At 36.2% G+C, this 18029-nt stretch overlaps 2 protein-coding genes and 1 pseudogene across 2 annotated transcripts; 2 read left to right on the top strand and 1 right to left on the bottom strand.

The window, feature by feature from the left end:
• The first annotated feature begins 4353 nt into the window (after positions 1-4353).
• On the top strand, positions 4354-5726 carry LOC113360694 (annotated as a pseudogene).
• A 52-nt stretch (positions 5727-5778) lies between these two features.
• LOC113358736 (3-ketoacyl-CoA synthase 15-like) lies at positions 5779-8061 on the top strand. The gene is made up of 3 exons (XM_026602391.1): positions 5779-6269; positions 6420-7004; positions 7120-8061. Exons 1-3 carry the CDS (start codon positions 5856-5858, stop codon positions 7681-7683), a joined length of 1563 nt encoding a protein of 520 aa, XP_026458176.1. The 5' UTR covers positions 5779-5855; the 3' UTR covers positions 7684-8061.
• A 452-nt stretch (positions 8062-8513) lies between these two features.
• LOC113358737 (RNA-binding KH domain-containing protein PEPPER-like) lies at positions 8514-12307 on the bottom strand. Its single transcript, XM_026602392.1, has 6 exons — positions 11911-12307; positions 11080-11329; positions 9947-10095; positions 9596-9853; positions 9069-9263; positions 8514-8940 (listed from the first exon to the last, which is right to left on the bottom strand). The coding sequence occupies exons 1-6, from the start codon at positions 12178-12180 to the stop codon at positions 8755-8757; spliced, it is 1308 nt and encodes a 435-aa protein (XP_026458177.1). The 5' UTR covers positions 12181-12307; the 3' UTR covers positions 8514-8754.
• Between the last annotated feature and the right edge of the window lie 5722 nt (positions 12308-18029).

Below are 18029 nucleotides of genomic sequence, written 5' to 3'. Positions count from 1 at the left end.
AAAAAAAAAATGAAAAAAAAAAAAAAGAAGTTTTAGACCAGACCATTTGACCAAGCGGAATAAAATTCAATAAAGTCGACCACTGGTACCCTTGTATATGCCAGTTGTGTTGACCTAGAGTTAGGATTATTGACCACTGGTTCCCTTGTATATGCCAGTGTGTTAATATTAGTCAGACCGGTATCTCAGTCATTTAGGTTAGGTTCACCTTGGCAGAGGCCTTCAGACAAATATGGGAAACACCGTTCGCTTTTCAACCATCTACATTTTTCTTTTTCCATCTTCCTAATCTTTCCATGTGATTAGTCTGACTCCGAGTATGATGTCCATCGTGAAACTATCTTAGTAGAGCTCTGTCACTTATATGAATTTTAGTATGCTTGAGTGCAAACTCGTATACAGCAATTGGAATTTCGCGTCAGGGTACTTCCTCCTGTAATTAATAAGTATGCCAACCAAGGAGGTTCTTTAGTGCTTTCCAGGATTTTTCGTAGATAGCTAGGGTCTGGAGTATTGGTTTTTGTGGGTACACCTCTGATAAACCCACCTGAGATTAACTCGGTCACTTTTCAAGAATAAATTTTGCTCGAGGACTAGCAAATAATAAGTTTGGGGGTATTTGATAGACACATTTTTGTGTCTAATTTGATCTCAATACTATATATTGTTGGCACTCGATTTTGTACTAATTCTGTTATTTTATGTATTTGTAGGTATTTTTTGGAAATAAACATTTTTGGAAAATTCGGCTCGAAAAGTTGATTTTGTCACCCGGAGGACAAGTGTTATTCGGACTCTCGCTTTTGGATAAGGGGTAACCTAATTACTAAGGGGCACCCCCAGGTCACCCCCAAGGCATTTGCTATTTACACTCCACAGACGGTTAGGGGGACACCCTTCTTCACGCTTTGAAAATTCAAAATGGCGGGAAAGTTCATGCAGTTCACGGAAGAAATTTGGGTTCGATCTTATGTGGGCTTTGAGCGAGATTCAATCACTGGATTTTGTTTTGATTGACCTGTTTGGGCTAAACAGGGATTGTATGGTTAATGGATTCGATCCAGTTGGGCTAGAACATCGAGTCTTGGTTAAACAGGGAAGAGAGATTATCACGGGATATTGGATGATACGTAACTGCATGGGAGAATATTTTCTTCTTTATTCAACAAGATTCGACCAATCAAGCCAGGATAAACAAGTAAATCCAGCTCAGAACAAACGCGTGAAAGATGAACAGGGAAAGAAAATATTCCCGTGAAAATAAAAATCATTAAGGGAGAATTATTTTCATTTAACTCGGATTATCTCGGTGCTTTTGAGTATAAATATGTCTATGGGGTTGAATAGAAAGACTGTCGAGAGTTGGGAGGAGAGAAGGAACGCTGCAGAATCGAGAACCATGATTTCTCTCTGCTGCTGCTGCTGCCATTGATGAAGATGAAGAACACGAAGAACGGACTCGCAGTAGCAGTCGTTTATCAACAAAGTCTAAGACGCACACCCGTGGGTCGTAGTTCGTCGTACAACAGCAGTTATCATTTATCGTTCTTCTTGTAACAGCTGAACAGCGCCTTTGCAACAGTTATTTCTGTTGCGATTTTTCTGTTCAATTGTTTTACACCTTTTCATCATTTGTAAACCACTTTTTGAGCAATAAATAATTATTTTGAGAGCATTTTTACTATGATGAGCTAAAACCCAACACTGGGACGACGGAGGAGGCCAAACTTCATACTTGGGGTAATTTCATTAATTTTTTTTAAGACTTTTGCATTAATTTAAAATTGAAATATGATTTGAATTAATTGGTTGTTATTTAATTTGATGATGTATGCTTGGCTTAGGTGTTTTGATACATCATGCTTAGGACTTACAATCAATGTTTTGAAAATCTACTTTGGCAAAATAAGAGTCCATATAATTTATGTTTTGAGCGATTATTGTTGAGAATAAATTATTGAGCCCTATGTTATGAAAATTGGCCGAATCATTAGTCCCAATACTCTCTACCAATTTGTCAATATTTTTGTATATAATTTTTATAAATCTAAAAATCCATTACCTTCACAAGTCCGAGAGTTTGAACCTTTATTACTACAACCACACGAAAAAACTTATAATCAGTAGGTCTTAATGTAACAAGTTTGTATGGAAATATACGTACCCATATTTTTCCACCACGACGCGCATATCGTGTCATTGCTCGTCGCCCTGCTTCTATTTGTATATATGTGATCCAGGCGGGTTCAAGTGTCTGAAGAGCATATCTACCAAAACTAATATGATTGCCTCGGTAAGATATTCCCTTCATTCTTCTTCTATGTTGTTTACGGAATTTGGTTCTTTTGGGGTTATAATTGATGGTTGTTTGTTATTCTCAATTCCATCTCTACTGCAGAACCGGACATGAGAGTTTCTTCTCATCCATCTCCTCGCGAATGAAATGATTCCACAATATTACGAATATGTATTGAATTTATAATAAACTGAATCATAGGATTTTTTGAGCTCTAATCTGTCACGTAAAAATTTATATATCTTGGATTTTATCTACAACTGGAAATATACCTCTAGAATATAGAATTTTTTTACGAATCTTTATTTTGACCTTTATTGAATCCAAAAAACTTAGAAATTCAATAAGGCCTTCGCGGGCGAATATTGACTCTTTCAATATCTGTTTAATTCGTAGGGTCAGTCCTTGACCTCTTAGAAAAAAAATGAATAGGTTTCTGGTTCTTTCCGCCATCCCACCTAATGAATCATTAGAATTTGGTTTCATTGGAATCTTCTGCAGTCATAGGTTCCGTCGTTCCCATCACTTCTTGGTTAATGGCTAGGCCTGAACTCTGCAACGGAGCTCCTAATTCAATTTGTTGTTTCTGAATCAATCTACTCAGTCTTTATTAACTCGAAGCTCTCTTTTATTTGTTTTTATTTTTCCTATGAACCGGATTCATTTGATGATTAACTATGATTATGGCCGGATCCATATTGATGCTTTATTACACAGCCTTTGTATGAGATTATTCATAGACCATATATATTGGAATCATATATCGTTGATATTCTCCTTCTCTTTCTCTCCCCCTTCCATTTATCCACATCCTTTTTTTTTTATTTCATATCACAATCCATGATCAGATTGGTTTTTCTTTTATGTATATGTAATATTAAAAAGATTTCAGTTGCTACAACAGTATGATCAATACATCATATAGTGATTGTTTCTTTGGATCCCGATAATACGAAGCAATGAGCTGGTTATTAGTTACATAGTTCTTAGTTCAGACTAGGGGACCGTCCTTTCCTTTTTTTAATCCAATCTAAACTAAAAAAAAACAACGAATCACACACTAAGCATAGCAATTATACCAAAGGGTCAATCTAATTTGTATTTAACCCTATAGAATTAAAAGATTTGAAACTGATCATTTTAGATTGAAGGAAAAAAGAATGAAAGGTTTTGTTTTTTCGGTTCCGTGCTAGATAGAAAAGTCAAAGAAGAAATCTTTTATTATTTCTCTTCTACAAATATCCAAATTTTTATGCCTAATACCCCATAAATTGTCCGAACTGTATAGGAACAATAATCAATTTTAGCTCGAATGGTTTGTAGGGGAACCCTACCTTACCTTCTCTGATCCATTCGACACGTGTTATTTCTTTTCCGTCAATACGTCCTGCAATTTGTACTTGAACTCCTTTTGTATCTGCTTGCTCAGTTAATTCAATAGCTTTTTTCATTGCCTTTCGAAATGAAACTCTATTTTTTAATTGCCCAGCTATAAATTCCGCAAGAATATTAAGGTCTCCATAGGGTCTTGCAATCCGTGTAATAGCAATGTTGAGTTTTCGGTTCAAAGAATTAAAACCTTTTTGTACATTGATTTGTAATTCTTATTCCTCTCGGTTTACCCTCTATTAACCATTTTGGAAATCCCATATAGATTATGACCTGGACCAGGTCAATTCTATACGCACAATTCCCTTTACACCCGAAGATATTCTCATATTTTTTCATTAGCATTTATAATCCTGTGTTTGGCTGCGCTCGGAATGTCAATTTCCCTAGCAAACGCCATAGCCAAATCATCCACGAAATAAAGTAATTCCATTGTTCTCGATTCTTTTACAAAAAAAAAAAAAAAATATGATGATTCAATGCGTATTAGCAATGATGCCTGAGGTATTACTTTATCCAAAGTGGTGGGGGCTTTGGCTAAAGCCTCAGAGTTCTCACTGTATCACGTTGGAATAGATTGTCCTTCAATAAACAAGAAAGCCTCTTAACAAGATGCCTTGGCATGTTTGATGAGCTCTTCACTTGCCACAAAAGGAAAGAATAGGCAAATGAACCTCTACCTATTATACGCTATAAAGGAACATACATTTGCAGCCCAGATTGTAGTCGGAACAAATCAAGCACATATATGTCTAGTGCAAAACCGAACCCGCCACTTCCATGGAAGACAGCTTTCTCTATCACTTGCCGCAAAACTTGCAGATGTAACACGTCGAAAAAATGGTACCATTAATCGTCGTCTACTGAATTTCGCAGACATCACAACAAAAATCCCAAAAAAACCAGTTCGTGGTCTCAAAATCGTAGATATTACAGTTGATCCAACTCGTAAACTCTGGTTTCGTCTCTACACACCATCAACTGATACCACAAACGTACATTCCGCTGTTACACTTCCTGTTTTCATCTTCATTCATGGTGGAGGATTTGCTTATTTCTCCGCTGCTTCAAAAGCATACGACGATTTATGTCGCCGTTTCGCACGTGAATTATCCGTTATTGTCGTCTCTGTTAACTACCGAAACTCGCCTGAATACAAGTACCCGTGTCAATATGACGACGCATTCGATGTTTTGAAATTCATTGAAGGGAAACACTGCAAAGAGTTTCCCAGTAATGCAGACTTATCACGCTGTTTTCTAGTAGGAGATGGTGCTGGTGGCAATATAGCCCATCATGTCGCGGTAAGAGCAGCAAAAACAGACGGCCTTTGCAAATGAAAGTAATTGGGTTAGTACTGATTCAACCATATTTTGGTGGCGAAGAGAGAACTGAATCTGAAATTAGACTGAAAAAAGCTCCATTGGTTTCTATTGCTCGTACTGACTGGCTCTGAAAGCATTTCTACCACAAGGGTCTGACAGAAACCATGCAGCTGTTAATGTGTTCGGTTCGGACAAGTCAGTCGATGAAATTACTGGATCGGAGAATTTCCCGGACACTTTAGTGATCATCGGTGGATTTGATCCGTTGCAAGATTGGCAGACAAGATATTACCAAGGGTTGAAGAAATGCGGTAAAAAAGCTTATTTGGTTGAACATCCAAATGCTGTACATTCTTTTTATTGTTTTCCAGAATTATCTGATTGTTCTTTGTTGTTTAATCAACTTAAGGATTTCATTCAAAAGAAATCCCAACAAAAGAATTAGTACTATTAAATAAATAAATAAATAAATAAGCCAATATATCTTTCATTTTCAGAATAAGTTCCAGAAATTAAAAACTAGTCAGAAAACTACGTTTGCTTCTGGTTGTGAAACAGGCTAGCAAAATATGAGAATCATCATCTTTTCACTTTTGTTACAACTAAACATAAAAGCACATGCAATTTTCAATGCCACCAAAAGCCTGCTGTCTCCACGGCCCTCATGCATATGGAGCCTCTTTTCAGTTATACTTACTGCATAGTATTCAAGTTTCTCATCCTTACCATGTTCTACGTCACTGCCCTATTAAACCTGCTAATGAAAAAGATTTCCAATCAGTTTCTCTTCAAGTATTCTTCTCTCTGCATAACAAACAGACACTGACAGTACTGCATTTTTAGCCATGGCAAGTACCACTAAACAGCAAAGACGGCAGGAGCTGTTCTCACCTGAGATCGTGAAACAGGGCGTGGAAGGCTCGGGTCCTTATGCTGGGTCTTTAAGTTTTTCAGTCAAGGTTCGCCAAGGGATGCCAGATTTTCTCAGTTCAGTTAACTTAAAGTATGTTAAGCTTGGGTATACTTATTGTATCACTCATGGTCTCTATTTTCTTACGGTTCCAGTACTTATATTCATCTCTGCAGTAGTGCTAGGGAACTTGACAGGGAAAGAATACTGGTCTAGAGATAATATTGTTACAAACACTGCATCTACCATTAGTTTACTGGCTGTAATTTTGTATGCTTACGTTCGTTTGATCCCTTGTTCTACTTACCTTGTCGACCATGCCTGTTATCTCCCTCCTAATGAGCTCAAGGTATCTACAATTATCACCTTTCATTTCTTTCTTTACTGCGTTTTCATTCCTAATAATAAAGACTTCTAATGAAATATAAAACTAAAAGTTCCAAAACATTTGGTGAAATTGGATAATAAAAGTTATAACCTATATACCTCTGGATATCAGATTTCAAAGGAAGAATTCATCAAGCTAGCAAGAAGATCAGGAAACTTTGACGACGATGGAATCCAATTTCAAGACAGGGTTCTCAAGCATTCAGGGATTGGTGATGAAAGCTACTTACCAAGATCAGTTTTCGAACCAGGGAAGACTCTAACCCTCAACGACGGCAGAGAAGAAGCAGCAGAGGTTATATTCGGTGTCATCGAAAATTTAATATTTAACACTGGAATGCGAGTTAAAGACATCAAGATTCTTATACTTAACTGTGGGAGTCTGAATACAACACCATCACTATCTGCAATGGTGATCAACCATTACAAGTTAAGCCATGATATTGTCAGTTTTAATCTCGGTGGAATGGGTTGTGCAGCAGGTGTCATCGCCGTTGACTTGGCGAAAGACTTGCTTAATGCACACCCTGGTTCTTATGCACTTGTTGTGAGTACTGAGATAGTGAGCTCCGCTTGGTATAATGGAAAAGACATGGAAATGCTTCTTCCCAACTGTTTCTTTCGAATGGGTGCCGCAGCTTTGTTACTCACAAATCATCACTTCGGTAATTGGCGTGCCAAATACCAGCTCAAGCAGGTAATAAAAAAAATAATTCTCTCGACCTAGTTAATTTTTAGGTGATACCATACATTAGGGTCATCCTCTGAATATCAATGATTTGTGGATACTGATAACCCCATGTATATGGCAGCTTGTCCGTACCCACAAAGGGACAGACGACAAAAGCTTCAAATGTATACACACGAAGGATGACGGTGAAAAGAAGCAAGGTCTCCTGGTTAACGACAAACACTTGCTTGAAGTAGGTGGGGAAGCACTTAAGGCCAATATTACAACCTTAGGACCGCTTGTGCTTCCCTTCTCAGAACAACTCCGATTCTTTATGACCCTACTGAATAAGAATACTAAGCTCTACATTCCAAACTTTAAGCTCGCATTTGAGCATGTCTGTGTACTCGCTACGAGTAAGAAAGTCCTACACGAGGTACAAAAGAATTTAGAGCTGACAGAGGAGTACATGGAGGCATCTAAGAAAACCCTGGAGAGGTTTGGAAACACATCCAGTAGCAGTATCTGGTACGAATTAGCATACTTGGAGGCAAAGTCGAGGATCAAGAGAGGGGATCGAATTTGTCAGATTGCATTTGGATCTGGGTTCAAGTGTAACAGTATCGTGTGGAAGGCACTTAAGACTAATGCTACTGCAGCTGGAAATAGACGAAGAAAAAACCCATGGATTGTGGAAGATGAATGATGCGGCTCTACCTACTGAACAACAACCATCACATCTAGAAAAGACGAAGAGGTTTATTAGCACGTGAATTTTATAAATACAGGTAATATCAAACACTAAGACATATGCCACTACTAAGATAGTACTAGGACTTTCATCCTTTTCTATCAAGTTGGGTTAAGCTTGTATTATGTAATGTAAAATGTGAGTTCAGTTCAATAATGTTTCGTGAATTTATGACTCTTTAGTGGAAGTGACCTCTTTCTTATTTGTTTTCTAGCATTAATCACTATTTGTGCACTGTGGAATGGGCTCTAGACAAAAGCTATAAGTGACATTAAACCCAGAAAGCAGACACAGCACACCTCCCTACTCTGTTTGCCCGGTATAGCGAATAGCCAAATCATAAGTTGAAGACTTGTATCTGAATAAAATGAAGGGAAAAGACAAACTTACTTGGAAGTTGCAAATCATAGTCTTCATGACCAGAAGCAAATCCCCATTTCTTTACAGTCTACAATGAGCTTGTACAGGTAGCCTAAAATTTATACAGGTTAGCCACGGAGATTGACCGTATCACTCAAACTCCCAAACATAAAGTAGCAAGAAGAAATATCCTAAAACGGAGACAGAGGAGTTCAGGCATGCATTGTCCTAGAAAACTAACTACTGGTGTATCTTGTGTAGCATCATCAGAACATTGTAATCATAAAACAGCAGACGAAGTCCATACCTTATGTGCAAACATTTAAGAAAAAAGTATTTGATTTTACTGATATATAAAAAAATACACATTTAAGAACATTGTAATCATAAAACAGCAGACGAAGTCCATACCTTATGTGCAAACATTTAAGAAAAAAGTATTTGATTTTACTGATATATAAAAAAATACACATTTAAATCCTAGGATGAAAAAGCCAATCACAATAGCACCACTTTTTTTAAAAAAAATCGGCTTTTCGAACTAGAGGGAAAAACATATCTAAAACTTTACAAGGTTACATGGAAATGGCACTGTGTTTCTTGTGATGAAGAATCTAACTGAGGAAAAGGTAACAAACAAAGAAGAAGCAAAGACAACAGCCAGTTTTATAGCCTGAAGTTATTATACCCTCCTAAACCAGAAGACCCATAACCCCCAAGGGGTTGTGTAGGCAAGGATGATGGTTGATATGAGCTATTCCCTACCATCTGATGAGATCCATAAGACCTCAAACCAGTATCCATGTTGCCATAGCTGCTCACTGATGGTTCTTTATGCCCAGCAATAAATTCCTGAAAGAAAACAGATAAAGATGGAGACAGGTGAGAAAAGTGTCTATCTTCATGCTTCTCTTCTATCCAAAGTGGCATTCCAATGTTGCAACATAAAGAAAGAAAAAAAGACAGGAAGTTTCTCTTACATGAATAAGTTGTTGAGCTGTCTGCACCTGTATTGACGTACCCTTAATCTCAACAGTGATTTCATCAGGCAACCCCCTACTCTCTTGCACAGTAAGGATGGCTCCACTAGTACGACGAATATACGCAATATTTGCTCCTCCAATCCCAATTATGTCCTCAGCATAAGACAAGGGTATTTGCATTGTCTGCGTTACCTGGGAATTAAAAAAAGAGGTGCAGATCAGGTATAGGAAATGACTAGAAGCAACAAAGTATATAGACTTACAAACAGAATAAAGGTAAGGTCGCCAATTGTCCAGAAAACTTGATTTAAACGAAAAATATGAATTATGATCTCCTTTTTGGGGATTCCTACATAATGTTTGCTACTTCACAGGTTCAATTATGTCCCTATAAATTTTACTAGCATGTTATCAGAGCAAACTGCAAAAAGTTAGCTCTGCCTCGTGTTAATTCAACACACACCATAATTGACTCCTTAAAGATAAGCAATGACAATAACATATTACTATATATATGAACCAACCTGGGTTACTATAGTAGCAGCAGAACGAGTAATCCCTAGTGGACGTAGACCAACAAGTGCAGGATCTTGACCGTACAACGACAGGCTAGTATGCGACTCCAATTGGGGCTCCCGATCAATGTATAAATTTTCCCTCTTTAAGGAAAATGGATAATCATTTCCAATTCCAATTCCAGGTTGAGAAGCTGGATGGGGCAAAGTCTGTGGTTTCTCAACCCACGTGTCTGTTACACGATCTTGAGTGGTTGGTGCGCTACCCTAATAAAACAAACCACAAGAGGATATATTGGCATATAGCATATTTTAATAAGACACAAAAAAAAAACAAATTCTATGTTGCACAAGACTTACTGATTTTTCGAATAAAGGGATAACACTATGATCCACCAAGAACTTCCTCAAGTGTCCCACTATTGCTTCTAATGCCTTGAGAACCTTCAACGCTTCCCCTTGGATCTCTACAATTCTTTCGTCTGAGGTAGCATAATGAGGCACTTCTTCTACCAAAACATGCAGAAATCTTAATTACTAAGAGTATATGAAGCCAGATGTCCAAGTTCATTGAAAGAAGTAAAAGCATAAAGTTGATATATAAGACAGTCTAGGGCCATAACGTATATGAATAGCCAAAATTTATTCTAAAGTTTATCAAGACATGGCGCCACAACATTGAAGAACCAACTAGATTCCAAGTGAAAGGAATGTTCTAGAAGATACCCTTTTAAAAAAATCTTAGAGATTGATTTACGAAAAGAAAAATTAGAGTTCATAATCATCAGCAAAAACATACATTTACAATGAAAAAAATGTGGGATATGGGACAAGGCTGAATGTTAAATTCATAGGCAACAATATTAATTAAGAAAGGAGTCCTGCAAGAGCAAATTGGAAGCAAAGTGACTATTTCTTAATTCTTAGACATGAGGTTTCTTAGACATGAAGTCCCTCTTACATTCAATGCTGATCCCAAAAACTGATTCATATAGTTAATGAGGGACTAACTATTTGCTATATGGAGCTTCAAACTTAATGCTGTTTAGATAGAAAAATGTCAAAAGGGAATAATTCTCTGGCCAGGATATGCCACTGTATTAGAGAGCCAAGAAGAAACCACAATACCCAATTCCTTTATTGAGCCAATTATCCAGGAATGCATACCGACACTTGATTGATATAACAATATGACCCACTAGGTTGCTAAGACTAGAATGTACTCAATATTCTACAAGTGACCTAAAATCTGCACAATAACACCACTCGTACTTAAACCAGCTTATAATTTAGAAGACTAAGTAATCAGACATGCAAATCATAGTTCTGACGCAAATCATCTTACCAATATACAAATTAGGGATTTAAAACACAAAATTAGCTTCAAATATTCAGCTAGGATTCAGATAATTTCTGGAAAGGTTTGCAATCATGTTGATAATAAGCAGTTCAATCAAACAAAGAATACATCATATAGAATTGTTAGAGCATACCTCCAGATAGAACTCTAACAGTGGCCGCAGAGCTCTCTTGAATTGATTTAATAAGGGAACCTTGTTTCCCAATTAAATTAATGGCCTGTGATGATGCCACTAACAATCTAAATGAGCAAGTGGCAATACCAGAAGATGAACCTTCACCATCAGTCTCAGATAGTCCAGTAATACGTCTGAATACTCTAATCACAGCATTCATAGCTGGGGATAGCGCTGCCTCTGGTTCTTCTTTACTAGAAATCAAAACCTGAAAGAAAAAAAATGATAAAGACAGGAAAATCGCAATCGTTTAAAAAAGATATGAAATTAGAACGCCAGTAATAATAACGGGATTAGAAACACAGTGATACATCAACACCACCACCGATATTTCTTTAATGTGATCCTCAGAATTCTAGCTTATATCATAGAACAACTTAGTTTCTAAGTGTTATGTATCAATCGAGATCCAACTGCACTACAAATTTAATTACATCCCTTATAGAGTCTGCCAAAAGGTTAGTTAAACTATCCATACCCAAATCCAAACCGATGGTACTGCAGAAGCAAAAATTAGGTCAGGAACTTCAAATGGGGGCATGGGCAACTCTTTGAATGTATTGTGACCAATGAAAAATAGCTAAAAGTTTTCTCCTTTTTATATCTCTGAGTGACATTATTCATAAGGTAGAACAGCACAAGCCCATTATAACCTAAATCTCCAGTCATCATAAATCAATGACTTAAAAATTACAACTTTATAACATAAAATTTATCAGATAAGTACGCAAACCTAAATCAATATCAAATTACAAAAGAAAATCAAAATTAGGGCAGAAAAAAACTCACAATGCGATCATTAGTACCAAGAGCACCTTCAAGAACACGAATGCGAGCCCTAGTATCTTCACACATCTTCTTAATCAGTTCACCTTTTTTACCAATAATACAACCTACTTTAGCAACAGGTATGATAACACGAAATACAGTATCTCCAGGCCATCCTGGCCATTTCTTTTCTGCTGAAATTGAAGCTGCTGCTGCTGATGTCTCTTGTATTGAAGATGATGGATCAGGTAGTGATGAAGTAGAACCATTCACGACGGATTCTGTAGCCATTACTGTAGAGAGCTAACGAGAGAGGGATGGAGAAAAGCCCTAATTTTTGTGTTTTTTTAAGGGAAAGTCTGAAAGAGGAAGAGACTTTCACAAGAGAGAGACACAACAAGGGGAAAAAAATAGAAAAAGACGATCACGTTTACTAAGGGCAGCTGCCCTCACACATAGACAATGTCTAATTGTTATTTAGTAAAGCCCAACAGAAAATCTTGTTTATGTGAAACAATTCAAACCCATCAGCTTATGTAACTTTAGGTATAAAATTATTTCAAAAATTATCGCCAACAGGGTAAAACCCTTCCTTGACAAATCCATTGCTCCAAGTGCAATGGTTGTACTCCTTTAAATTTTGCGTCGTCCACTTTATTGCATCTAATCCACCATTCAAAGCTTCTTGACAAATCCATTGCTCCAAATGCAATGGTTGTACTCCTTTAAATTTTGCGTCGTCCACTTTATTGCATCTAATCCACCATTCAAAGCTGTGATAACATTTTGGTAGTCACCCTCCAAATGCAATTTGTATTCCTTTACTTCTTGCCCAAAGTGCTGCTTTCAATAATGCTTTAGCTTCAGCCTGTTCAAGGTCTATTTCTTTGGTCCTACAACATCCAACTCCATCTATATTACCTGCAGAGTTTCTAAGAATTAGACTAACACCAACATCATTTGTTTCATCTAACTCCATCTGTGACATTATCTAGCTTATCAAACTGTTTCTGATGATGATACTTGGTATGTTGTCTTTAATATGGGACCTTTAAAGGCATCAGGACTTGATGGTATTCAGGGCCTCTTTTATACCAAGAACTAGGATATTGTTGGTTCTTCTATATGCAACATGGTCAAAGAATTTTTTTTCTACTAGGCATCTGAATTCCAAGCTCAACAAAACTTATATTAACTTGATTCCAAAAACAGAAAATCATGTTTATGTGTCAGACCCATCAACTTATGTAAGTCTTGTCACAAAATCATTTCAAAAATTATAGCCAACAGGTTAAAACCCTTCCTTGACAAATTCATTGCTCCCAACCAAACATCCTTTGTTCATGGGAGGTCAATTTTTTACTTCATCTTGGTTACCAATGATATATTTCATTCTATCAAGGTTAAATCTAGTTCAAAAGGGTGGATGGATTAAAAATCGATTTTGAAAACGCTTACGATAAGATGAATTGGGGCTTCATTCTTATGGTTCTTTCTGCCTTAGGGTTTAACAGTTGTTGGAGGGAATGGGTTTATCGATGCTTATCTTCAATTTCTTATCAAGTGCTTGTAAATGGAGCTCCTATAAATAAAATTTACCCTAAAAGAGGCTTAAGATAGGGATATCCCATGTTTCCTTGCCTCTTTATCGTCGGATTAGATGTTTTATCAGTACATATTCAACAGGGTATAACCTTTAGAGCTATTAGTGGCTTCAAAGTTGCTTCTGGATCTCCTCAAAAGAATCACATGCTTTATGTTGATGACGATGTCATATTTCTTTAATCTTCTTTAAGGAATATAACATTGTTGATAATTATTATATCGTGTTATTAATCACACTGCTCCAACCTAACAGAAGTAATATAGAAATGGTAAAGTAGTTATGATAATGTCAAGAGCAACAGAGTATGCTGTTCTACATAAAGAAATAACATGAGTAAAAAGATAAAAGTTACGAACCTAGCTAGACCAATAAATAAATATAGAGAGGAATTACAGATAACTCCTCATTTACACAAAATAAAGTAAAGAACCAAAACAAACTTATACTACTAACACTCCTCAATCTGATGGAGGGTGAGAACAATGCATCAGTTGACAAGCCAGGTTGTAGATTTGGTAGAATCAAGTCCTTTTGTAAATAGGTCATCTAGATGGAGAGAAGAAGGGATGAACTGAACTGCAACAGTGTTAGCATTCATTAAATCTCTGACAAAGTGGTAATCAACTTCAATGTATTTGGTCATAGAATGGAAAGATGGATTTGAAGCTAGGAATTGAGCACCCATATTGTCATAATGAATCAAAAAAGGTTTGGCAGGAGTAATATGTATTTCCTTAAGTAACAGATAACCACATTATTTCTATATGTAGGACACTCAAAAGTCAAAACCTTGTATTCAGCCTCTGCGGAACTTCTAAATACAGTTGGCTTATTTTTAGATGACCAAAAGACTAAATAATTCTATAAGAAAACACAATAGCCTGAGGTAGAACATCTTGTATTAGGGAATCCGTCCCATTCAGGTTCATAGTAGCTTGTAATTGAGCTAAGATTACCATCTTGAAGAATAGTGCCAGAACCAAGTGTACATTAGAGATATCTAAGCACCTTTTATACAAGAAGCTTATAAGTAGTTGTTGGAAAATGCATGAATTGAGAGATATAATTGACTGCAAAAGTGATATCTGGTCTAGTGAGAGTGAGATATTGAAGACCTTAAACAAAACTTCCGAACTCCAGTGGATCAGTAAAAAGATCACATCCTGTACAGACAGTTGATACAGGTATAAAACAAGGTTTATAATCTGTCATATTTTCTTTAATTAACAAATCAACAGTGTACTTTTGTTAAGCGAGAGTTAGAGTATCCCTAAAGAAGAAAACACAACTTCAATACCTAATAAGTAATAAAGATCTCCAAGATCCATCATGGCCAATTGAATGCTCATTTGACTAATAAGAGAAGTAATAAAATACCCAGAGCTCTCTGTGATTATGATATCATCCACATAAAGAAGTAAGACAGCAATGTCAGATCCATAATAATAAATGTACATGAAGGGATCATCAGTTTCCATATCAAACCCAACATCAAGAAGAAAACCACTAAAATTTTCAAACCAAGCTCTTGGGGCTTGTTTGAGTCCATAAAGAGACTTGTGAGAAGTATCTTCAAACGCTTAGGTTGTTTCATATATACCTGCTCAGATAAGTCTTCATGCAAAAAAAGCATTAGAGATATCAAGTTGTCTAATGTACCACTTGTTGGTTAATGTTATAGTTAAAACAACCCTGATTATTATAGTCTTCACAATAGACTGAAGGTAGTATTATAATACACACCATCTTGCTGACTGAATCCTTGAGCAACCAACCTTGAATTACACTTGTCAATTGTGCCATCAGACTTAAGCTTCAACTTGTATATCCATTTACTACCCAATATGCTCATGTCAGGAGTAGGTGGTACCAATGACCATGTCTTGTTCAACATAAGAGCATCATATTCTTTCTGCATAGAATCAAGCCATTCTTCATGCTTACTGGATGATTTGAAGGTCTTGGGCGCTTCTTAAGAAGAGACATAATTGTAGCAAATGCAGACTGAATAGGATAAAAAATAGTGTAATGAGTAACATAATCTGCTAAATGTTTAGGATTTACTATATCATCTTTAGATCTTGTTACCATAATATGAGAATGTTGAGTAGAAGGTGCAATAAAGGATTGGATATCAACATCATAGGAGAATACACTATTCGATCAGATTCCGAGTCAAAACTAGAGTTTGAAATCGGCATGGTGACAGATTCTGAAATAGGATTAACATCAGAAGCTACTTAAAGAAGTTCAATGTGAGTTGTGTTAGAATCTCGTAAATTACTAGATAAGCAAGTGCAAAAAGGAAATGTAGTCTCATCGAACACCACATGTCTGGAGATATATATCTTTTAAGTAGAGTTTTCATAACATCTATAACCCTTACGTAAGGGGTTATACCCCAGAAAAGTACACTTAGAAGACTTATGACTCAACTTTTCTTTCTTGTAAAGACCCAAATATGGATAGTAGGTACAACTAAACATTCTAAGGAATGAATAATTAGGTTGCTTGTTGAAAAGAACCTCAAATGGAGAACTGTAATTGAGAAGCTTAAGAAGTATTCTATTTATGAGATAAGTGGTTGTTAGAAATGAATCAAACCAAAAATATTTTGGTAGACAAGCTTGAAAGGCTAGTGTATTTCCAACTGAAGTTACGTGCTAATGTTTTCTTTTTGCAAGTCCATTATGATGAGAAGTATGGGTATATGAACAAGAAATGTTAATACCTTATTTGCCAAGAAAATACTTGAATGGTCCTTTCATGAGCTCATATACACCATCACATTGAAACCATTTGATAGCGGTAGAAAATAAATTTTCATTCATAGTCTTGAACTGTTGGAAACAAGTCAATCTTTTAGTGTCCTTTATATGGAAAATACAATGAAACCTATTATAATCATCCACAAACAAAGATATATATCTATAGCCCATTGTAGATAGTTGAGGATATGGTCCCTAGATGCCATAGTGAACTAATTCCAAAGGTATTGAAGCAGATATATTTGAAGACATGAATGGTAATTTCTTACTCTTTCCAAGCTGACAAGAGTGACACGATGAGTCAAAATCGCCAGAAGCAAATGAAATGTGGTTTGAGGTGTGTAGTGTATTGACAATTTTAGGAGCAGGGTGACCCAATCTCTTGTGCCATACAGATGGTGAAGCAACAATATAACTGAAGGATTTTTCTGGAGGTTTTAAGTCAATAAGATAAAGATTTTGATTGATAACACCTTTATCCAACACAAGCTGAGTGCCAAGATGTGTGACCTCATAACCCCATGTTGTAAATGCAATCTTGCTAGTTGTGTTCTCTAGAAAAGACACCAACCGAAATAAGTTTTTGAGTAAGATTAGGTAGATACAAAACATTTGAAAGAGTAAAAGTTCTTGTAGGTGTATGAAAATAGAACTACCTACCAAAGTAATTGGAATATGATATTCATTTCCAACCGTTAGTTTTCCGAATCCATTATATTTAGATGGTTAACAAGTAAAGAAACATCACGGGTCATGTGACTTGTTGCTGCTAAATCAGGTAACAAAAAAATAGCAGCATGAAATGAAGTATGTTCTGATAAGTGGGATGATTGACTTGAATAAAAGAATTGACTTGAGGGTTTCTCTGTGAAGCACTATTTTTTGAAGGGTAATATATGTAAGGGTATCTACCAGCTAAATGACCAGTCTTTTTTTTTTTTTCGAAACTCAGCAGTGGAGTAGTCAATCCATTGAGCTTGTGACTGATCATTCTAAAGATACAGAGGTCTCTAGATATTGATTTTTGAGACACTTCTCATGAGTTAAAAGTTTGGATTTTAAGTTAGCAAAGGAGATGAGATTGTCACGATTGTGAATAAAAATCACAAAATTGTCATAGTCTCTCCCCAACCCATTAAGAACACACATAATAATATCAGAATCAACGACTGTTTCATTTATAACAGCCAAGGAATCAGAAATACTTGTAACCTCTTGAACAAACTTAGCAACATGACGATCTCCTTTTTTGATGGTTTGCAACTGGCTTCGAAGCATAGATCTACGAGAAGAGAACTGATTTGTGAATTATTTTGCAAGATATAACCATACTTCAGTAGCTGTAGTACATCCCAGAACAGAACAAGAAAGAAATCATATAAGGTAGTGTTGAGGCAGCTGTTAACGTATCTGCCCTATTTGCTCCATTTGAAGAAATTAAGATGTATTTGGTGTCTCGAAATCTCCATTTTTGATAAACTATGGAGGTGGTTTAATCGTACCATTTACATAACCAAACAGACATGTACTTATAAATATTGACTCCATCTGATTTTTCCAGATGAGAAAGTTTGAATCATCAAGTTTTAAGGAAATAAGGTGAGTAATATTTTGAAACAGAAAAGGAGAAGTAATCTCATAGTTATGCGACCACTCATAGCTCATGATTTGATGCAGAGATTGATGTACCGTAAAGAAAATAGTTGATGAATAAGTGAAAATAAGGTAGAAGATGAAGTAAAATAGTGGTTGAGAACTAAGCTGAA

This window comes from Papaver somniferum, chromosome 3, assembly GCF_003573695.1.
Source record: "Papaver somniferum cultivar HN1 chromosome 3, ASM357369v1, whole genome shotgun sequence".
Classification (NCBI taxonomy): Eukaryota; Viridiplantae; Streptophyta; class Magnoliopsida; order Ranunculales; family Papaveraceae; genus Papaver; species Papaver somniferum.
The sequence above is the reverse complement of the archived record's forward strand: the minus strand, read 5'-3'. Positions and strand labels throughout refer to the sequence as shown.

Bases quoted from the DNA above. Each gene is read 5' to 3' on its own strand.
- LOC113358736 (XM_026602391.1), top strand. From the start codon at position 5,856: ATGGCAAGTACCACTAAACAGCAAAGACGGCAGGAGCTGTTCTCACCT. The intron at 6,270-6,419 runs GTATCTACAATT...TCTGGATATCAG, and splicing joins TCCCTCCTAATGAGCTCAAG to ATTTCAAAGGAAGAATTCAT. The intron at 7,005-7,119 runs GTAATAAAAAAA...TGTATATGGCAG, and splicing joins CCAAATACCAGCTCAAGCAG to CTTGTCCGTACCCACAAAGG.
- LOC113358737 (XM_026602392.1), bottom strand. From the start codon at position 12,180: ATGGCTACAGAATCCGTCGTGAATGGTTCTACTTCATCACTACCTGAT. The intron at 11,330-11,910 runs GTGAGTTTTTTT...TTTTTCTTTCAG, and splicing joins TTGGTACTAATGATCGCATT to GTTTTGATTTCTAGTAAAGA. The intron at 9,854-9,946 runs GTAAGTCTTGTG...TTGTTTTATTAG, and splicing joins TCCCTTTATTCGAAAAATCA to GGTAGCGCACCAACCACTCA.